Source organism: Mustela putorius, unplaced genomic scaffold (genome assembly GCF_011764305.1).
Source record: "Mustela putorius furo isolate JIRA1106 unplaced genomic scaffold, ASM1176430v1.1 tig00000870_pilon_pilon_pilon, whole genome shotgun sequence".
NCBI lineage: Eukaryota > Metazoa > Chordata > Mammalia > Carnivora > Mustelidae > Mustela > Mustela putorius.
Genome location: NW_025421503.1, coordinates 997736 through 1022305, shown reverse-complemented (window position 1 = coordinate 1022305; position 24570 = coordinate 997736). Strand labels below are relative to the sequence as shown.

General features: G+C 34.2%; 1 protein-coding gene across 2 annotated transcripts in view; it reads right to left on the bottom strand.

Moving 5' to 3' along the window:
* Window positions 1-24570, bottom strand: part of CYLC1 (cylicin 1) — a 101995-nt gene that overhangs the window by 61543 nt on the left and 15882 nt on the right. For both annotated transcript variants that reach the window (XM_004776040.2, XM_004776041.3), the window contains exon 2: window positions 14030-14080. In XM_004776040.2, coding sequence (XP_004776097.1) covers window positions 14030-14080 — 51 coding nt within the window. The remainder of the gene's footprint in view (window positions 1-14029; window positions 14081-24570) is intronic.

Sequence of the window (24570 nt, the reverse complement as noted above, 5' to 3'; positions counted from 1 at the left end):
TAAATTTGACAATCTGGAAGAAATGGATGCATTCCTAGAAACATATAAACTACCACAACTGAACCAGGAAGAAATAGAAAGCCTGAACAGACCCATAACCAGTAAGGAGATTGAAACAGTCATTAAAAATCTCCAAACAAACAAAAGCCCAGGGCCAGACGGCTTCCCGGGGGAATTCTACCAAACATTTAAAGAAGAACTAATTCCTATTCTCCTGAAACTGTTCCAAAAAATAGAAATGGAAGGAAAACTTCCAAACTCATTTTATGAGGCCAGCATCACCTTCATCCCAACACCAGACAGGGATCCCACCAAAAAAGAGAGCTATAGACCGATATCCTTGATGAACACAGATGCGAAAATACTCAACAAAATACTAGCCAATAGGATTCAACAGTACATTAAAAAGATCATTCACCACGACCAAGTGGGATTTATTTCAGGGCTGCAAGGTTGGTTCAACATCCGCAAATCAGTCAATGTGATACAACACATCAATAAAAGAAAGAACAAGAACCATATGATACTCTCAATAGATGCTGAAAAAGCATTTGACAAAGTACAGCATCCCTTCCTGATCAAAACTCTTCAAAGTGTAGGGATAGAGGGCACATACCTCAATATCATCAAAGCCATCTATGAAAAACCCACCGCAAATATCATTCTCAATGGAGAAAAGCTGAAAGCTTTTCCGCTAAGGTCAGGAACACGGCAGGGATGTCCATTATCACCACTGCTATTCAACATTGTACTAGAGGTCCTAGCCTCAGCAATCAGACAACAAAAGGAAATTAAAGGCATCCAAATCGGCAAAGAAGAAGTCAAATTATCACTCTTCACAGATGATATGATACTCTATGTGGAAAACCCAAAAGACTCCACTCCAAAACTGCTAGAACTTATACAGGAATTCAGTAAAGTGTCAGGATATAAAATCAAGCACAGAAATCAGTTGCATTTCTCTACACCAACAGCAAGACAGAAGAAAGAGATATTAAGGAGTCAATCCCATTTACAATTGCATCCAAAACCATAAGATACCTAGGAATAAACCTAACCAAAGAGACACAGAATCTATACTCAGAAAACTATAAAGTACTCATGAAAGAAATTGAGGAAGACACAAAGAAATGGAAAAATGTTCCATGCTCCTGGATTGGAAGAATAAATATTGTGAAAATGTCTATGCTACCTAAAGCAATCTACACATTTAATGCAATTCCTATCAAAGTACCATCTATCTTTTTCAAAGAAATGGAACAAATAATGCTAAAATTTATATGGAACCAGAAAAGACCTCGAATAGCTAAAGGGATATTGAAAAAGAAAGCCAACGTTGGTGGCATCACAATTCCGGATTTCAAGCTCTATTACAAAGCTGTCATCATCAAGACAGCATGGTACTGGCACAAAAACAGACACATAGATCAATGGAACAGCATAGAGAGCCCAGAAATAGACCCTCAAATCTATGTTTATAGTAATTTTTCCATGTCGTCTACATTGTCTAATTTGTTATACTTAAATTTTTATAGTATTCAATTATAATTCTTTAATTTCTCTTGAGTCACTTGCTACTTCTCCTCTCTCATTTCTTATTTTATTTATTTGGGTACTTTCTCTCTCTCTCTCTCTTTTCTTGATGACTCTGGCTATGGATTTATCAATTTTGTTTATCCTTTTAAAGAACCAGGCCTTGGTTTCATTAATTTTTTTCTTTTTCCTTTTTTTTTTCTTTTTAGTTTCTATGCTATTAGTTCCTCTGACCATTGTTATTTCCTTCCTTTTACTCACCTTGGGATTTTTGTGTGTTTGTTTTCCTAGCTCCTTTATATGTAAGGTTTAACTGTTTATGTGAACCTTTTCTTGTTTGTTTAGATAGGTCTGTATCCCAATATATTTCCTACTTAGAAGTGATTTTACTGTGTCCCACAGATTTTGTGTTTTCATTTTCATTTTTCTCCATTTACTTACTTTTAATTTCTTCCTTGACTGTTGAACTCATTGGCTCTTTAGTGTCATGTTGTTTAGTCTCCATGTTTGTTGTCTATTCTAGTCTTTTCTCTTGTGATAGATTTCTAGTTTCATGCTGTTGTGATTGGAAAAGATGCATGGTATGATTTCAATCTTCTTATAATTATTGAGGCTTGTTTTGTGTCCTAACATGCGACCCACTCTGGAGAACATTCATGCACACTTGAAAATAATGGATATTCTATTGTTTTTGGATGGAATGTTCTGTATATACCTCTTATGATGATCCTGCCCAATGTGTCATTCAAAGACATTATTTCTTTGTTGATTTTCTGCCCAGGTGATCTATCCATTGATATAAGTGGGGTGGAAAGTATCTTACTATAATGCATTGTCATCAATTTTTCCTTTTATTTCTGTTAATATTTATTTTATGTATTTAGGTCCTTCACTGTTGGTTCTGTAGATTTTATAATTGTTGTAGCCTCCTGTTGGAGTATCATTATGTAAAGTTTTCCTTTTGTCTTTTGTAAAAAGTCTTTGTTTTAAAGTCTATTTTTCAATAAGCAAATAAATAAAGTCTATTTTTTCTGACTTCAGTATCACTACCTTTTCTTTTGTTTCCATTTGCTTAGTATGTGTGTTTTTTTAATCCCTTCACATTCAGTCTCTTTATCTATAGGTCTGAAGTCTGTCTCTTGTCAGCAGCATATACAGACGTTAGGTTTATTTTTTATCCATTCCACCATCCTATGTCTTTGATTAAATAATTTAAGTCATTTAATTTTAAAGTAATTCTTGACATGTACTTATTTTCATTTTGTTAATTGTTTTCTGGTTCTTTTTGCAATTCTTCTTTTTTCCTTTCTTCTTCTCTTGTTTTCTTTCTTTTTTATTCCTAGTTTTTATAGTCTTACATTTGTCTTCCATTCTCTTTGTTTTTTATATATCTATCATAGGTTTTGGGTTTGTGTTTGTTATGAGGTTCATATAAAAAATCCTATATAAATAGCAATCTATATTAATTTTGTTGTCATTTAAGTTCAAAGACTTTTAAAAACTAATTTATTTTTCTCTTTTCCCTTCTTTTTTACTCCTTCTTCCATGTTTTATATATATGTACATGGTCATATATATAATAATTATTTATATATTATTTATATGTGAATATATATATTCAAGTCTTTTTATGTTTTTATTAGTAATTTTCTTATGTCTAATTAGGGTCACTTTTTTTTCACTTTAAAGTCCCTTTATAATTTTTTTTATATAACTGGTTTATTTGTGATAAACTCTTTTATTTTTTGTGGAAATTCTTTATCTCTCCATCAAATCTGAATAATCTTGTCAGGTAGAGTATCCTTGGTTGTAGGTATTTCCTCTCAGCCTTTTGAATATGTCATTCCATTCCTTCCAGGCCTGCAAAGATTCTGCTGAAGCCTTGGGTTTTCCCTTGTCGGTAACTTTTCGCTTCTCTCTTACTGTTTTAAGGTTCTCTATCTTTAACTTTTGACATTTTAATTATCTTGTCATGGTGTGGACATTTTTGGGGTCATCTTGTGTGGAATTCTCAGTGTTTCTTGGATTGGGTCTCTATTTCCTTCCCTGTGTTAGGGAATGTTTCAGTATTATTTCTTCAAATACTTTTTTCCTATCCTTTTCTCTCTCTTTTCTTCTTCTGGGGCTTCTATAAGGTGAGAATTTGTTTCCTTTATGTTGTCTAAGAGTTCCTTTAACTTATTCTCAAATTACATTTTTCTTTCTCTTCTGGTCCTTTAGTTTGAGTATTTTACATTGCCCTGCCTTCCAGATCATTGATATATTCTTCTATATCTGCTAATCTGCTGCTGAGACCCAGGATTCATTGAAGTGGCAGGTCAGTTAGGGTTCTCAGACTGCACTGGTGTGTGCTTTCAAAGTAAAGGAAGAGTTTAGATTATGCATGTTCATCCCTACCATCTGGAAAGCATTCCAACAAGCTCTCCTATCATTTGGCAGCATTCTCAGGCTAACTTTTTTCTATTATAGTTGCTCATTTGAACTGCAGCTTCTAAAGAAAGAAAAAAATAGTAAAAGAAAAAAATAAAAATAAAAATGTTAAAGAATACAAAAAAGAACAAAAAGAAAACAGGACAAAAAAATGTGGCTGATTTGGCTTGTATACACTGAACCAGCTGAGATTGTAAGCTCACTGTGTGGGACTGGACTTTATTCCAGTCTGGGAGTTTAATGTGGGGGTGAGAGAACATTTCCACAGCTTCTGTGGACCCTTTTAAACAGCAGCATTTTTCTTGTGCCCCAGCTCAACTAAAAGTGGTGTGAGCTTGTGAACCCTGAGCTCACTGAAGTTACAAGCTTGTTGTGTCAACCACACCAACTAGTTATGGAGTCTGGACCCCACCTTGGTATGGGCTTTTAAGGTGGAGTGCAAAAATAAACTGTGTTGTTCTCTAGTCCCTCTGACTTGGAGAACATTCCTGCAGCTCCTTTGCCATTTGGTGGAGTTCTAGTGTAGTCACTTTTATATACTAGTTGCTCACTTACTTTCTTTATTTCTTTTTTTTAGCAGTTCCAGATACTGCTGGTTTTTAAAAAAGATTTTATTTATTTATTTGTCAGAGAGAGAGAGAGAGAGTGCACACAAGCAGGCAGAGGCAGAGAGAGAAGCAGACTCCCTGCTGAGCAAGGAGCCCGATGTGGGACTCGATCCCAGGACCATGGGATCATAACTTGAGCTGAAGGCAGCGGCTTAACCAGCTGAGCCATCCAGGTGTCCCTTTTTTAAATTTAAATTCAGTTTAGTTGGGGCACCTGGGTGGCTCAGTGGGTTAAGTCACTGCCTTTGGCTCAAGCCATGATCTCAGGGTTCTGGAATCGAGCCCCGCATTGGGCTCTCTGCTCAGCAGGGAGTCTGCTTCCTCCTCTCTCTCTGCCTGCCTCTCTGCCTACTTGTGATCTCTATCTGTCAAATAAATAAATAAAATCTTTAAAAAAATTCATTTTAGTTAACATACAGTATTATAGTATTATTATTTTCAGGGGTAAAATTTAGTAATTCATCAGTTGCCTATAACACCCAGTGCTTATGATATCAAGTGCCCATCACCCAATTATCCCATCCACCCACCACTTCCCTCCAGCAACCCTGTTTGTTCCTTCTAATGAAGAGTCTCATGGTTTGCCTCCTTCTCTGTTCTTATCTTGTTTTATTTTTTTCTTCTTTTCCCCTATGTTCATCTGATTTGTTTCTTAAATATCACATATGAGTGAAGTCATATGGTATTTGTCTTAGTATAACTGATTTACACTTATACTTTAACTTTATACTTGCTTAGCTTAATAACATCTAATTCCATCCATGTCTTTGCAAATGGCAGGATTTCATTCTTTTTGATGGCTGAGTAATATTCCATTGTATATACAGACCACCTGTTCTTTATCCATTCATCTGTCAATGGACATCTGTTTTTTCCCATATTTTGGCCTTTGTGGATAGACATTGGTACTATAAATATTGGGAGTTCAGGTGTCTCTTTGAATCACTATTTTTGTATCCTTAGGATAAATACCTAGTAGTGAAATTGCTGGGTCCTATGGTAGTTTTATTTTTAACTTTTTGAGGAAACTCCATACTGTTTTCCACAGGGGTGGCACTAGGTTGCATTCCCACCAGCAGCATAAGTAAGAGGGTCCCCCTTTTTCTATATCTTCTGTTATTCTCTATATCAGTCAACATCTGTTGTTTCCTAAGTTGCTAACTGTAGCCATTCTGACCAGTGTGAAATGGTATTTCCCTGTGGTTTTTATTTGTATTTCCCTGATGTTGATTGAAATTGAACACTTTTTCATGTGTCTTTAGCCATTTGTATGTCTTTGGAGAAAAAAATAAAAGTCTGTCCATGTCTTCTGCCCATCTCTTGACTGGATTTTTTGTTTTGGGCTTTTGAGTTTGATAAATTCTGTATAGATTTTGGAAACTAGCCTTTTATCTGATATGTAATTTCTGATTATCTTCTCCCATTCCTTAGATAATAATCAACAAAACTAAAATGGAACCTACTAGTTGTTTTTTAATTTATTTTTATTTGTTTTTGTCAATTCTTCTTTTTTTTTAATTAATATATAATGTGTTATTTGCTTCAGGGTTATAGGTCTGTTAAAGCATGCCTTTTTTCCCCTGTGTCCAGGGGAAAGGAATCTCTTCTTGATCCCTCAGTACTATCCTTCTCTACTGTTGTACACAGCATCAGGGGTGAGGGTTCCCATTTTTTAATGTATCTCCATCTCTTCTGTTGTCCTCTTTGCCATTCTCTATATCTTTGTGTGGAAACGGTTCAATCAGCCCTTAGTTTTTCTTCAGGAGTAATTGTTCTATAAATAAGGGTAATTTGGTGTTTTCCATGGAGGAGGTGAGTTCAGGGTGTTCCTATATCACCATCTTGGGCTGCAACCAACACTTTGAGAAATGTTATGCATTCACTGACCTGGTCCATTTTTTAAGAATGTCTGCTTATAAATCACACACAGTTCCCCAACCCTAAGTGAAATTATTTTTAAAAAGGTATATTTTTCACCAGAAACTTAAAGAAAAATAAACCACGGATCAAAAGCTACAATAAAAACACAAATTTGACAAAATCTAAAATTAATTAAATTTTTATAGAATAAATCAAACCAGCTCCCTCATCCTCTAATGAAAGTGTCTAAACAAGTAGAAACTCACTTATTTTCTACACATACTAAATAAGTTTTGAAAAAAATGAAACACAACAACTTTTTAATGTTCTCAGAACTTAAAACATATAATGATATCTGAAAAGGTCAGATACGTGCTGATATGCATTTTGAATTGTTTCTACACACAGGAAAAATTACTCTATAATATTTTCCATTCAAAAAGTACCCATTGAATTAGACAATAATCATGATGTTTACTGAGGATATGGTGTAATTTGCTTTGAAAATTTTACATCATTACTAGTTTTCAGGGACAATGAGTTGTGACCATTGGTAATTCTGAGATTGTACTCATATACACATATATCTTGGAACTTTATTTTTTAACTGATTTTAATTATCAAGTTAGTAAATGTAACTTTTTATTTTTATGAGTAACTACTTAATTTAACTTGTATTTATATTTGTGTCAAATCTATGTTCATTTCCTAAGTAAAGCTCTAGTATCCAGCACAGCATAAAGCCTAGTCCATACTCATCATTAAATTACTACCAACTTACTTAGGAAACATTTTGGATACATTAGTTTTAAAAAAAAATCTAATCTAGTTGTCCTTAACTAGATGTGAACATCAAAATAAAAATAAATGTGAACATGCCTTACAAATGCTCTTAGATCCTTGAAGAAGAATTTCTGGGTGTGGCTTAATGAAGTCTGTATTTTAAAACTCTCCTAGGTGGGGTGCCTGCGTGGCTCAGTTGGTTAAACATCTGATTTTTAGTTTCGGCTCAAGTCATGATTTCCCTCAAGGTCTGGGGATAAGGCTTGTACTCAGTAGGAGTGTGCTTCAGACTCTCTGTCCTTCTCCCTCTATCACCGATAGAAGAATTTAAAATAATGGTTATAAAGATAATCACTGTATTTGAGTAAATAATTGAGGACACCTCAATGAAACCCTCAACACAGAGAAAGAAAACATAAAAGGAACCAATCAGAGATGAAGTACTCAATAACTGAAATTATAAACACAGAAGATGCAATACATCACAGATAAAAGTAAGCAGCAGATCAGTGACTTGTAAGAGTAATGACAAAGCAATCAAGCAAAACAGGAGAGAGAAAAAAAACTATTAAGGTAACTCAGAAACATCATCAGCTATAATAACATTTGCATTATAGGGATCCCAGAAGGAGAAGAGAGAAAAGGGGGTAGAAAACTTATTGGGGGGGTCCACAAAAAGACTCATAGTAATTAAAATTACAAAAAAGTATAGATTAAGAGAGAATTTTTATTTATTTTTAAAAGATTTTTAAAAATTTATTTGACACACAGAAAGAGAGAGCAAGAGAGAGCACAAGCAGGGTGAGCTGCAGGCAGAGGGAGAGGGAGAAGCAGGCACCCTGCTCAGCAAAGTCCCCCCAACAAGGTACTTGATCCTGGGATCATGACCTGAGCTAAAGGCAGATGCTTAACTGACTGAGCCACCCAGGCACCCCAAGAGAGAATTTTTAAAGCAGCAAGAGAAATCAGTTACAAAGGAATCCATAAGGCTATCTGTGGATTTTTCAGCAGAAACTTTGTAGACCAGAAGAAAGTGACATGATATATTCACAATAATGAAAAGGGGGGGAAATAAAAACAAAAACAAGACAAAACCTGAAATCAAGAATAGTCTATCCAGCAAGACTATCTTTTAAAATAGGAGGACAGATAGTTTCAGAGAAATTAAAGTTAAGTTAAGAAATTCATGACAAACCAGTGATACAATAAATATTAAAATGGTAAAGAAAGACCATAAGCAGGAGTAAAAATGTAGGGAGGACAAAAGCATTAAAATTAAGCATATCTATAAAAATCAGTCCTGGGATTTACAAAATAAAAGAATGTGAAGTATGACAACATAGACCAAAAACATAAGGGGGAAAGGAATAAAGAATAGGTACAAACTAAAGTGACTATCACCTTAATATAGACTGCTATGTGCATAAGATGTTATATGTTAATCTACTTGTAATAGTAAATCAAAAACTAGTAACAGATATTTAAAAATACAGAAAAAAAAGAACACAAATATATCAATAAAACCAACAAACAGTGAGAGGAGAGGGAGAATAAAGGAACAAAGAAGAACTACAAAAACAACCATAAAACAAATAACAGAATGTCATAAGTACATACCTAACAATAATTAGTTTGAATCTTAATGAACTAAGCACTGCATCCAAAGGCATAGGGTGAAGAATGGGTAAAACAGCAAGACCCATCTATAGTCTGCCTATAAGAAACTCATTTCAGACCTGAAGACACACAGAGATTGAAAGTGAAAAGATGGAAAAACATTTATCATGCATATGGAAGTGAAAAGGACACCAGGGTAGGCTTACTTATATCAGACATAATATACTTTAAAACAAACACTGTAATAAGACACAAAGAAGGACATGACATAATCATTAAAGGAACAATCGACCAAGAAGATATCACAATATAACTATGCACCCAACATGGAAGTACCAAATACATAAAACAGTTAATAACATACATAAAGGAAGTAATTGGTAATAACACAGTAATAGTAGGGGAATTTAACACCCTACTTACTCCAATGGGTATATTATCCAAACAGAAAATCAACATGGTAACAGTGACTTTGAATGACACACTGGATCAGATAGATATAATAGGTATATTTAGAATATTCCATCCTAAATCATCAGAGTACCTATGCTTTTCAAGTGCACATGGGAGTACTCTCCAAAACAGATCATATATTAGACCACAAAATATGTCTCAATAAACTCAAAAAGATTGAAGTCATACCATGCAGCGTTCTAACCACAATGCTGTGACACTAGAAATCAACCACAAAAAAATAATCTGAAAAGAACAAAAATATGTGGTGGTTAAATAATATGCTACTAAACAACAAATGGATCAACCAGAAAATCAAAGAGGATATCAGAAAACCCATGGGGTCAAAAGAAAAAGATAGCATAATGATCAAAAATCTTAGGGATGCAGCAAATGTTGTAAGAAGGAAGTTCACAGCAATACAATCTTAACCCAAATAGCAACAATAACAACAATAAAAATCTAAAATAAACTACTTGACTTGCACCCAAAGGAGCTAGTAAATGAAGAAAAAACAAAATGCAAAAGCAAATAACAAAAATTAAAGCAATAATAGATTAAATAGAAACTAAAAAACAATAGCAATTAATAATAGTATAAATCAATGAAGCCAGGACCTGGTTCTTTGAAAATGTCAACAAAATTGATACAATCTTAGCCACATTCATAAAAAACAGACAGAGAATTCAAATAAATTAAGAAATGAAAGATACGAAATAATAATTAGCATGACAGAAATAGAAAGGAGTGTAAAATAATACTATGAAAAAAAAAATGCCAACCAATTGGAAAACCTGGAAGAAATAGATATATTCCTAGAAACATATAATCTCCCAGAACTGAACAAAGAAGAAATAGAAAATTTGAACAGACTGATTAGCACCGATGAAACTGAATCAATAATAATAATAATAATTATAATAATAATAATTTCCCAACAAATTCAAGTCCAGGACTAGATGGTTTTACAGGTGAATTCTACCAAACATGTGAAGAGATAATACCTATACTTCTCAAATTGCTCTAACAAGTAGAGGATGGAAAGATTCTGAAACCATTGTATGACAGCAGCATTACCCTGATACCAAAACCAGATAAAGACTGAGGGAGAGACACAGAGGGAGAGAGAGAGCTACAGGATGGTATCTCTGATGAACTCTGAACTTAGATGCAAAAATACTAGTAACCTGAAACCAAAAAATACATTTAAAAAAGCATCACCACAATTAAGTGACATTTATTCCAAAGATGAAATGGTGGTTCAATGTTTACAAATTTATCAATGTGATAGATCACATAAGAGAAAAAAATTAAAAATTACATGATTATTTCAATAGATGCAAAAAAAATTTTTGACAAGTTGCAGCATCAATTCATGGTAAAAACCCTTAGCAAAGTAGATTTAGAGGGAACATACCTCAACATAATGAAGGCCATATATGGAAAACCCACAGCTAACATCTTATTCATTGGGAAAAAGTCGGAGAATTTCCCTAAGACAAGACAAGCCCACTCTTAACACTTTTATTCAACACAGTATTGGAAGTGCGACCTACAGCAATCATAAAGAGAAAAAAATAAGACAACTAAATCACTCAGGGTGAAGTAAAGTTCTCACTATTTGCAGATGACATGATAGTACATACAGAAAACCCTAAAGACTCCATTAAAAAAAAAAAAAGCTACTCGTTTTGCTAAACTACTTGTATTGCTAAACAAATACATAAGATCACAGGATACAAAATGAATACAAACAAATCCATTGCTTTTTTATATACTAATAATAAAATAGCAGAAAGTGAACTTAAGAAAATAACCCCATTTAAAATTGAACCTAAAATAATAAAATGTCTAGGAATAAACTTAACCAACGAGATGAAAGGCCTGAACTCTGAAAACTATAAAACTTTGATGAAAGAAAGTGAAAACAAGGTGAATGAAAAGATATTCCATGCTCGCAGATTGGAAGAGCAAATATTGTTAAAATGAGCATACTACACAAAGCAATCTACAGATTTAATGCAACCCTTACCAAAATACTAACTGCAGTTTCCACAGTACTAGAATAAATAGTTTTAACAGTAATATGAAAACAACAACAAAAAAGTCTTTGAATAGCCAAAGATATCTTGAAAAAGAATGAAACACGAAGTATTAGAGTCCTAGCTTTCAAGATATGCAGCCAAGCTGTATATATAATCCCCAGAAATAAACTAATGATTATATGGTCAATCTATGACAAATGTGGCGAGTATATACAATAGAAAAAATTCTCTTCAACAAATGGTGTTAGGAAAATGGGGTGGCTGAATGAAAGAGAAAAAAATGAAACTGAACCACATTTTCACATCATACACAAAAATAAAATCCAACTGGAATAAAATCTAAATGTAGGACCTGAAGCCATAAAACTCCTAGATGAGGGCACAGGCAGTAATTTCTCTGACATCGGCCATACAACGTTTTGCTATATATTACTCCTGAGGCAAGGAAAACAAAAGCAAAAATAAACTTTTGGGACCACATCAAAACAAAAACAAAAACAAAACTTCTGCACAACAAAAGAAGCACCAAAAATTAATCTAAAATACAACTTACTGAACAGGAGAAGATATTTGGAAATGACATATCTGATTAAGGCTTAGTATCAAAAATACATAAAAACTTATAAAACTCAATCCCTCAAAAAATATTCCAGTGATAAATGGGCAGAAATGAACAGACATATCTCCCAAGAAGACATCCTTACGATTAACAGATATAAAAATATGTTCAACAATACTCATCATAAGGGAAATGCAAATCAAAATCCCAGTGAGGAGTACCTTGGAGGCTCAGTCAGTTAGGTGTCTGTCTCTTGTTTTCATCTCCGGTTATGATTTCAGGGTCATGAAATTGAATCCCCACATTGAGCTCTGAACTCAGTGGCTAGTCTGGTTGAGATTCACTCTCTCCCTCTCTCTCTCTCTCCCCACTCTCTCTCTCTCTCTCACTCTCTCTCTAAAATAAATAAGAATCTTAAAATAAAACCACAGTGAGATATCACCTCATTCCTATATTAATAGCTAAAATCAAAAACACAAAAATAAAATTGTGTTGGTGAAGATGTGGAGAAAAAGGAACCCTAATATACAGTTTTTGGTAATAAAAACTGGTGCAGCCACTGAGGAGGATTGCATGGGGGATCATCCAAAAATTAAGAATAAAATTACCATTTGATCCAGTAAATCTACTACTGGTTATTTTGCCAAAGAATATAAAAACACTAATCCCCCCCCCCCCAAAAAAAAAGTCAAAGAAAAACACATAAAGATTTTTTTCACTTTATTTTTTTAAGATTTTATTTTTATTTATTTGAGAAAGAGAGAGTGCATAAGAGGAGATAAAGTCAGAGGGAGAAGCAGACTCCCTGTCAAGCAAGGAGTCTGATGTGGGACTCAATCCTGGTACTCTGGGATCATTACCTGAGCCGAAGACACTGGCTTAACCAACTGAGCCACGCAGGTGCCCTATTTTATTTTTTAATGTGTTATTTTAGTCACCGTAAAATATATCATTAGTTTTTGATGCAGTGTTCCAATATTCATGGTTACATAGAAGATTATTTTAAATATTTTTTAAGATTTTATTTTATTTATTTGAGAGAGAGAGAGAGAGGGAGAGAGCGAGCATGAAAGGAGAGAGGTCAGTGGGAGAAGCAGACTCCCTGTCAAGGAAGGAGTCAGATGTGGGACTTGATATGGGACTCCACAATCATGACTTGAGCTGAAGGGAGTTGCTTAACCAACTGAGCAACCCAGGCATCCAAAGATTATTTTTTTAATGGAGAATAGGCACTGTGCACACAGTAATGGGTGAAAGTTAAGTTTAACATAAATAAAGATAAGTGAAACATCTTATAATCTTAAATGGGTCATCCCATAGGAAAATATAGCAATTCTAAATTTTCATGTATTCACTTTTGTAGCTGTAAAATACATAGGCAAAAATTTATACAACTAAAAGCAATAAAGAAACTCACAATACAATTGGAAACTTTAGTACACTTAGTAACTGACAGAGCAATTAGATAAAATGTATTAGTAGAGCTATAGAAAATTTGGATAGCATTATTAACAAAATGACCCAATTTGAAGACACTACACCAAACAATTGCACAATACACATTATTTTCAAGTTCACATCGAATGTTTAACAAAAGTGATCATAGACTGGGCCATAAATTAAATTTTAACAAGTATCAAAATACTGAAATTATATGGCATTATATTTGGTGACCTCAACTGAATAAAGCTAGAAATCAACAACAAAGAGAAAATTTTGAAAAATATAAACATTTGGAAATTAACAATACAATCTATGGGTTACAGAGTCAATTACAATGTAAATTAGAAAATATTTTAACTATTAGTTGTACATCATTAAGAAAACTATGATAACGAAATATAGACAGATGCAAAGAACTCCCAAGAATTTGATAGTTTAAAATTCATATATTACAAGTTGAAAATAAATGGTTTATGTATTTATCTCAAGGAGCTATAAACCAAACAACAAATTGAAGTCAATGTATGCAAGAGAAAAAAAAAGTAAAGACAACAGATGTGAAAAGAAAGCAAAAGTCTATGCACATAAATTTAAAAATTTAGTTGAAATAAGAAAATCCCTTCTGTTAAAGCTGAAACAGAAATTTTGAATTACTGTATGTATCTAAAGCTGTTAACTTGATAATTAAAAAAACTTACCAACGTAGAGATTTCCAGGTCTGGATGTCATTGATCAATTCTCCCAAAAACCTAAGGAAGAAATAACAATTATTTACAAACTCTTCCAAAGTCTAAGAAAAAGGAAACACTTACCAACTTGTTCTTTGAAAACAGTGTAAACTAAAAAACAAACAAACAACAACAACAACAAAAAAGACCAGAACCTCACAAGTTGATTTAAAAAACAGAACCTCACAGGATGATTAATAAAAAATAAAACTATAGCCCTATATCTTTTATAAACATAGATTCCAAAATGCTTAAACATTTTATCAGATTCAATACATAGGAAGCATATTATATCGCAACCAAATGAGTCTTATTTCTAGTTAGTTTAACATTCGACTTTCATCACTTTAACTCATTAGAATAAAGGATAGAAAATCACTCAACCATTTCAGTATACAGAAAAAAAAATCTTTAAAAATATCTGACGTTGATTTACAGTTAAATTTTTAACAAAGAATAAATGAAAGGAAACTTTAAACTGATAAAAGAAATCTACAGAAATCTAGAACTAATGTAACATTCAATGGTGAAATGGAAGCACTCCTGTTGAGCTGAGGAATAAGAAGGATGTCCATAGTTCAACTACAATTTGACATTATACTAGAAGTCCTAATCTATGCAATAAATCAAGGAAAAATAAATTAAAATTATATTAAAATATGCTATTTGGAAGTGTATTTTAAGCAGTATTAAGCAATAGAGGGGCACCAGCATTGCTTAATTAGTATAAAAAGAAATAAAATTGTTATTTTTGCAGGCAGCAAGTCCATTTACACAGAAAATCCAAAATGTTTCAAATGCACAATCAGAATTAATAAATGAATTTAGAGAAATTCTCAGATACAAAGACTAGCTACAAAAATAAGTTTTATTTCTATACACAGCAATACAATTAGAAAACATTTTACTAATACCACTTACATGATAATATCATGAAGACCAAATTCTTAGGAACAAATCTAAAAATATAACAGTATAATGTCTACACTGAGGGTGGAAACCAATATTAATTTAAATTAAAGTAGACATCAATAAATGGATGTATATACCATGTTTAGGAATTGGAAGACAGAATACTATATGTATAACATTTCTTCCCACATTGATACATTGATTCAATGCAATCTCAAAAACAAGTTTTTGACATTTTTGAAAGCTGATACTTGATTTGAAATTTTACATGGACATGAAAAATCCAAGAATATCCAAGATAATTTGAAAAAATGGAGAGATATACATTACCAATATCAATATATCAACTTATGATACAAAGACAACAGTTAAGACAATGTAATGTTGGCACAAAAACAAATAACCAATGGAACAGAATAGAAAATACAAAAAGGATACCTATAAAGATATGGTCACATGAATTATCCCAAAGTTCTGATGCATTAGGGAAAGAGTGCTTTCAACAAATGGTACTGATCGGTTTGGTATTTTCTTTTTCTTTTTAATATTTAATTTATTTATTTGACAGAGAGAGTTAGTGAGAGAGGGAACACAAGCAAGAGGAGACAGAGAGGGACAATGACCAGCTCTATACCAGGATGCCGGGATTATGGCCTGAGCCAAAGGCAAAAACTTAATGACTTAGCCACAAAGGCTTCCCATTATTTGGTATTTTCAAGAAGAAAAAATGTAATTCTTGATCCTTATCTTACATTACTAACCCAAATCAGCCCTAGATGTATTATAGACATAAAGATGAAAACTAAAACAAAATGCTTTCAGGAGGTAATTTTAATGTTAGTGGAATAAATATTTCTTAAACAAGACACAAAAAACTATAATCATAAAGGAATAGAATAACATGCTAGGTTTCTTTTATTCAGCGATGATGGACTATACCACACTTCCTTTTTTCCAAAAATGGAGATGTGAAAGAAAACAAAACAAAATAGTATGAAAGACATATTTCTTCTTTGAACCTCATAATAAAATAGTTTGAAAGAAATGATAGAGTCATAGCAATAGTAAGAACGATAGCTAATGGTTATTGTGCTTTTGTAGACTTTTCTTTTTTAAAGAGATTTATTTATTTTTAGAGAGAGAGAAAATGGGAGAGGGGCAAAGAGAGGGGGGAGAGAAGCAGATTCCCTGCTGAGCAAGGTGAATTTCAAATGTTAAACTGACTTGAAATAAGACTCATTTGGTTGTGCTATAATATGCTTTCCATGTATTGAATTTGATAAAATGCTTAATGCATTTTGGAATTTATGTTTACGAAAGACATAGGACTATTATTTTATTTTCTATTAAGCACCTTGTGAAATTTTTAAATTAAGGTTACTCTGTTCTAGTAGAACAAGTTGATAAATATTTTTTTTTCCAGATTTCGGAAGATTTTGTAAATAATTGCTATTTCTTCCTTTGGTTTTTGGAAGAATTGATCAATGAAGACACTCAGGCCTGGAATTCCCTGTTCTTTGTTCTGAAGTGAAATCCTGCTCTCAAAATTCTTTATTCCTTCTTCATTTACATATCCCTTACTTCAAATCTTATTTTTAAATAAACATAACCTATTCTTCTTGTTTTTTTTCTTTACTTTTATTTAATTCATTACTGTTCTTGAAACTGTATTCCCTGACAATGGAATGAGTCAATTCTTCAAATTTGAATAAGAAATATGATGTGGTTTTCATTCAATTATTCATTCAAAAAATAAATATTGAATACTTTGAAAGCCTGATGAATGACCTCACAAAATGTCCATATCTGAACCCCTGGGACTTGAGAGTATTATCTTATATGGAGAAAGGAACTTCACATATATGCTTAAGAATTATGAAATCATTAAATTTTATGGATTAATCAGAAAAGCACTAAATTTATTCCCCAGTGCTCTTATAAGATAAAAACAAGAAATTTGGAGAATGATAAAGCAATCTGATGATGAAAATAGAGATTGGATTTATTCAGTTTGTAGAATTGGTGAAGGGACACAAGCCAAAGAATTCAGGTGGTCCCTAGATACTAAAACTATGCAAGAAAATTTGTTTTCTCTTCAGAGCCATTAGAAAAAACCAACTTTGCTGACACCTTGATTTTAGCCTAGTAACACTGGTCTAAGACTTATGACCTCCAGAACTGTAAGCAGATAAGTTTGTGGTTTTTTTTTTTTTTCCCACTGAGTTTGTGGTATTTTTCTACAGCAACAATAAATAATTAATACAAATTTTTGTACCACTAGTGGGTGCTCCTGTAACAAATATCTAATATGACCCATGGATCCACTAATGCATCTTAGTAAATTTTAGGAATGGAGATGAGATTAAACAAGAAGGACATGTGGAGGAGCAACTTGTGTAATGGTATAAATTCTCACAATATACACAAGAATCCCACATATTTTAAAAGAATGTTATGTAAGCAGAACTGTTTCCAATTGGACCTAAAAGGACAGGGATAGAAAAAAGAAAGAAGACCATTAAACTGCTAAAATTCATAGACAGGAAGCAGACCAAGAAAGCTAGTTACAAACACCTGCTACCTTTCAAGGAAAAGGAAAAAATTACTCTGAGGGCAAAGCTGAAGGTACAGAGGGTGGAGCATCAAGTCCCAGTGAATTATTCCCAAACCTGAAAACTGAATGGTGTTTGTCCTGCTGGGTTTAGAAATTGCGTAGGGTAAAAATCCTTTGTATAAAGTCCCTTGTTCTTTTTTTTAATCCTTTTTTTTTTAAACCTTTTTTTTTAAATTCTGTTGTTAGCCACCATAAAATACATTATTAGTTTTTGATGCAGTGTTCCAAGATTCATTGTTTATGTACAACACCTGGTGCTCTATGCAATCCATGTCCTCCTTAATACCCACCACCAGGGTCACCCAACCCCCTACCCTCCTCCACTCCAAAACCCTCAGTTTGTTTCTCAGGATCCACAGTCTCACATGGTTCATCTCCCCCTCTGATTTCCCACAACTCACTTTTCCTTTCCTTCTCCTAATGTCCTTCCTGTTAATACTTATGCTCCACAAGTGAGTGAAATCATATGATAATTGACTTTCTCTACTTGACTTATTTCACTCAGCATAATCTCCTCCTGTCCCTCCCATATTAATGCAAAAGTTGCATATTCATCCTTTCTGATAGAGGCTAATATTCCTTGTATATATGGACCATATCTTCTTTATCTATTCATTTGTTGAAGGGCATCTTGACTCTTTCCACAGGTTAGCAATTGTGGCCATTGCTGCTATGAACATTGAGGTACATATGGGCATTCTTTTCACTACATCCTACATCTTTGGGGTAAATACCCAGTAGTGCAACTGCTGGATCACAGGAAAGCTCTATTTTTAATTTCTTAAGGGATCTCTACAGTGTTTTCCAAACTGGCTTCACCAACGTACATTCCCACCACCAGTGTAAGAGGGTTCTGCTTTTTCCAAATTGTCTCCAACACTTGTTGTTTACTGTCTTGCTAATTTTGGCCATTCTAACTGGGATAATGTGGTATCTCAATGTGATTTGGATTTGAATTTCCCTGGTGGCTAATGACGATGAACATTTTTTCATGTGTCTGTTAGCCATTTGTATGTTTTCTTTGGAGAAGTGTCTGCTCATGTCTTCTGCCTATTTTTAATGTAATTATCTGTTTTTGGGTATTGAGTTTGAGGAGTTCTTTATAGATCTTGGATATCAGTTCTTTGTGTGTCATTTGTGAATAACTTCTCCCATTCTGTGGGTTGCCTTTTTGCTTTGTTGACTGTTTCTTTTGCTGTGCAGAAGCTTTTTATCTTGATGAAGTCCCCAAAGTTCATTTTTGCTTTTGTTTCCCTAGCCTATAGAGACATGTCTTCAAAGAAGTTGCTGTCACTGATGTTAGAGAGGTTACTGCCTATGTTCTCCTCCAGGATTTTGATAGATTCCTGTCTCACATTGAGTTCTTTCATCTGTTTCAAATGTATCTTTGTGTATGGTGTAAGAGAATGGTCGAGTTTCATTCTTCTATACATAGCTGTCCAATTTTCCCAGCACCATTGATTGAAGAGAATTTTTTCCACTGCATATTTTTTTTCCTACTTTGTCAAAGATTACTTGACCATAGAGTTGTGTGTCCATACCTGGGCTCTCTACTCTGTTCCAGAGGTCTATGTGTCTGTTTTTGTGCCAGTACCATGCTGTTTTGGTTTTGAAGGAATTCAAACACTTGAAAGCTAAAAACCATCCTGCTCAAGAATGTGTGACTCAGACAACTAGGTCAAGATGGTGGAGAAGTAGCAGGCTGAGACTACATCAGGTAGCAGGAGATCAGCTAGATAGCTTATCAAACCATTGCAAACACCTACAAATCCAACGGGAGATCGAAGAGAAGAAGAACAGCAATTCTAGAAACAGAAAATCGACCACTTTCTGAAAGTTTATCTAATAATATATATATTTCTTTTTTTATATTTTTCATTTATTTGTTTTCTTTTTTAATTTTATTTTTTTCTGAACTTCTTTTTATCCCCTTTCTCCCTCCGATGATTTGGGGTCTCTTCTGATTTGGTTAAAGCACATTTTCCTGGGGTCTTTGCCACCCTTTTAGTATTCACTTGCTTCTTCATATAGTCTTATCTGGACAAAATGACAAGGTAGAAAAATTCACCACAAAAAAAAAAAAAAAAAAAAAAAGAACAAGAGGCAGTACTGGAGGCTAGGGACCTAATCAATATAGACATTGGTAATATGTCAGATATAGAGTACAGAATGACAGATCATCCAAGCAAAAGATCAACAAGGAAATAAAGGCCTTAAATGACACACTGGACCAGACAGCCATCACAGACATATTCAGAACATTTCATCCCAAAGCAACAGAATACACATTCTTCTCTAGTGCACATGGAACATTCTCCCGAATAGATCACATCCTCGGTCCTAAATCAGGTCTCAACCAGTATCAAAAGATTGGGATCATTCCCTGCATATTTTCAGACCACAATGCTCTGAAGCTAGAACTCAATCACAAGAGGAAGTTTGGAAAGAACCCAAATACATGGAAACTAAACAGCATCCTTCTAAAGAATGAATGGGTCAACCGGGAAATTAAAGAATAATTGAAAAAATAAATCATGGAAACAAATGATAATGAAAACACAATGGTTCAAAATCTGTAGGACACAGAAAGGCAGTCCTGAGAGGGAAATATATAGTGGCACAAGCCTTTCTCAAGAAACAAGAAAGGTCTCAAATACACAACCTAACCCTACACCTAAAGGAGATGGGGAAAGAACAACAAGGAAAGCCTAAACACAGCAGGAGAAGAGAAATCATAAAGATCAGAGCAGAAATTAAGAAATAGAAACCAAAAAGATCAATAGAACAAATCAACCAAACTACAAGCTGGTTCTTTGCAAGAATTAATAAGATGGATAAACCCCTAGCCAGACTTATCAAAAAGAAAAGAGAAAGGACCCAAATAAATAAAATCATGAATGAAAGAGGAGAGATCACAAACAACACCAAAGAAATACAAACAATTATAAGAACATACTATGAGCAACTCTATGCCAACAAATTTGACAATCTGGAAGAAATGGATGCATTCCTAGAGACATATAAACTACCACAACTGAACCAGGAGGAAATAGAAAACCTAAACAGTCCCATAACCAGTAAGAAGATTGAAACAGTCATCAACAATCTCCAAGCAAACAAAAGCCCAGGGCCAGATGACTTCCCAGGGGAATTCTACTAAACATTTAAAGAAGAACTAATTCCTATTCTCCTGAAACTGTTCCAAAAAATAGAAATGGAAGGAAAACTTCCAAACTCATTTTACGAAGCCAGCATCACCTTGATCCCAAAACAGACAAGGATATCATCAAAAGAGAGAATTACAGACTAATATCCTTAATGAACACAAATGCAAAAATTCTCACCAAAATACTAGCCAATAGGATTCAACAGTACATTAAAAGGATTATTCACTACAACCAAGTGGGATTTATTCCAGGGCTGCAAGGTTGGTTCAACATCTACAATCAATGTGATACAACACATCAATAAAAGAAAGATCAAGAACCATATGATACTCTCAATAGATGCTGAAAAAGCATTTGACAAAGTACAGCATTCCTTCCTGATCAAAACTCTTCAAAGTGTAGGGATAGAGGGCACATACCTCAATATCATTAAAGCCATCTATGAAAAACCCACCGCAAATATCATTCTCAATGGAGAAAAACTGAGAGCTTTCCTGCTAAGGTCGGGAACACGGCAGGGATGTCCATTTTCACCACTGCTATTCAACATAGTACCAGAAGTCCTAGCCTCAGCAATCAGACAACAAAAAGAAATAAAAGGCATCCAAATCGGCAAAGAAGTCAAACTGTCACTCTTCGCAGATTATATGATACTATATGTGGAAAACCCAAAAGACTCCACTCCAAAACTTCTAGAACTTATACAGGAATTTAGTAAAGTGTCAGGATATAAAATCAATGCACAGAAATCAGTTGCATTTCTCTACAGCAACAACAAGACAGAAAAAAGAGAAAATAAGGAGTCAATCCCATTTACAATTGCACCCAAAACTATCAGATACCTAGGAATAAACCCACCAAAGAGGCTAAGAATCTATACTCAGAAAACTATAAAGTACTCATGAAAGAAATTGAGGAAGACACAAAGAAATGGAAAAATGTTCCATGCTCCTGGATTGGAAGAACAAATATTGTGAAAATGTCTATGCTACCTAAAGCAATCTACACATTTAATGCAATTCCTAAAAAATCCCATCCATTTTTCACCACTCTTGTTCAACATAGTATTAGAAGTCCTAGCAATAGCAATCAGACATCAATAGAAATAAAAGGTATCCAAATTGGCAATGAAGAAGTCAAACTCTCTCTCTTCGCAGATGACATGATTCTTTATATGGAAAACCCAAAAGACTCCACCCCCAAACTACTAGAACTCATACAGGAATTCAGCAACGTGGCAGGGTACAAAGTCAATGTGCAGAAATCAGTGGCTTTCTTATACACTAACAATGAAAATAAAGAAAGGGAAAATAGAGAACCGATTCCATTTACTATAGCACCAAGAACCATAAGATACCTGGGAATAAACCTAACCAGAGAGGTAAAGTGTCTGCACTCAAGGAATTACAAAATACTCATGAAAGAAATTGAAGAAGACACCCAAAAGATGGAAGACCATTCCATGCTCTTGGATCGGAAGAATAAACATTGTTAAAATGTCTATACTGCCTAGAGCAATCTATAATTTTAATGCCATTCCGATCAACATTCCACCGGTATTCTTCAAAGAGCTGGAGCAAATAATCCAAAAATTTGTATGGATTCAGAAGAGACCCCGAATCGCTAAGAAAATGTTGAAAAACAAAAATAAAGCTGGGGGCATCACGTTACCTGATTTCAAGCTTTACTACAAAGCTGTGATCACCAAGAGAGCATGGTACTGGCATAAAAACAGACACATAGACCAGTGGAACAGAGTAGAGAGCCCAGATATGGGCACTCAACTCTATGGTCAATTAATCTTTGGCAAAACAGGAAAAAATATACAGTGGAAAAAAGACAGTCTCTTCAATAAATGGTGCTGGGAAAATTGGACAGCTATATGTAGAAGAATGAAACTCGACCATTCTCTTACACCGTACACAAAGATAAACTCAAAATGGATAAAAGACCTCAACGTGAGACAGGAATCCATCAGACTCCTAGAGGAGAACATAGGCAGTAATCTCTTCGATATCAGCCACAGCAACTTCTTTCAAGATATGTCTCCAAAGGCAAAGGAAACAAAAGCGAAAATAAACTTTTGGGACTTCATCAAAATCAAAAGCTTCTGCACAGCCAAGGAAACAGTCAAAAAAACAAAGAGGCAACCCACAGAATGGGAGAAGATATTGGCAAATGACAGTACAGACAAAAGGTTGATATCCAGAATCTATAATGAACTCCTCAAACTCAACACATTTTTTTTTCAAAGAAATGGAACAAATAATCCTAAAATTTATATGGAACCAGAAAAGCCCTCAAATAGCCAAAGGAATATTGAAAAAGAAAACCAGTTGGTGGCATCACAATTCCGGACTTCAAGCTCTATTACAAAGCTGTCATCATCAAGACAGCATTGTACTGGCACAAAAACAGACAAATAGATCAATGAAACAGAATAGAAAGCCCAGAAATAGACCCTCAACTCTATGGTCAACTAATCCTTGACAAAGCAGGAAAGAATGTCCAATGGAAAAAAGACAGCCTCTTCAATAAATGGTGTTGGGAAAACTGGACAGCCAAATGCAGAAAAATGAAATTGGACCATTTCCTTACACCACACAAAAATAAAATCATAATGGATGAAGGACCTCAATGTGAGAAAGGAATCCATCAAAATCCTTGAAGAGAACACAGGCAGCAACCTCTTCGACCTCAGCCACAGCAACATCTTCCTAGGAACATCACCAAAGGCAAGGGAAGCAAGGGCAAAAATGAACTATTGGGATTTCATCAGGATCAAAACTTTTGCACAGCAAAGGAAACAGTTAACAAAACCAAAAGACAACTGACAGAATGGGAGAAGATATTTGCAAACGACATATCAGATAAAGGGCTAGTATCCAAAATCTATAAAGAACATATCAAACTCAACACCCAACGAACAACTAATCCAATCAGGAAATGGGCAGAGGACATGAACAGACATTTCTGCAAAGAAGACATCCAAATGGCCAACAGACACATGAAAAAGTGCTCCACATCACTGAGCATCAGGGAAATACAAACCAAAACCACAATGAGGTTTCACCTCACACTATTAAGAATGGGGAAATAAGATCAGAGCAGAGATCAAAGAGTTAGAAACTAGAGATAGAGTAGAGCACATCAACAAAACTAGAAGCTGGTTATTTGAAAGAATTAATAAGGTCGATAAATCACTGGCCAAACTAATCCAAAATAAAAGAGAGAGGACGCAATGTAATAAAATTATGAATCAAAGGGGAGAGATCATGAATAACACCAAGGAAGTAGAAACAATCATCAGAAATTATTATCAACAGTTATATGCCAATAAGTTAAGCAGTCTAGAAGAAATAGATGTATTCCTGGAAACCTATAAACTTCCAATATTGAAACAGGAAGGAATTGACAACCTGAATAGACCAATATCTAGTAACGAGATTAAAGCAGTGATCAAAAATCTCCCCCAAAACAAGAGCCCAGAACCTGGCAGAGTCTCTGAGGAATTCTACCTAACATTCAAAGAATAAATGATACCTATTCTTCTGATGTTCTTTCAAAAGATAGAAACAGAAGGAAAACATCCAGACTCTTTCTATGATGCCAGCATCACCCTGATCCCCAAACCAGGCAAAGACCCCACCAAAAAGGAGAATTTCATACCAATATCCCTGATGAATATGGATGCCATGATTGTCAACATGATTCTAGCTAATAGGACCCAACAGTTCATTAAAAAGATTATCCACCATGACCAGGTGGGATTTATCCATGGGATGCAATGGTGGTTCAAAATTCAGAAATCATTCAGT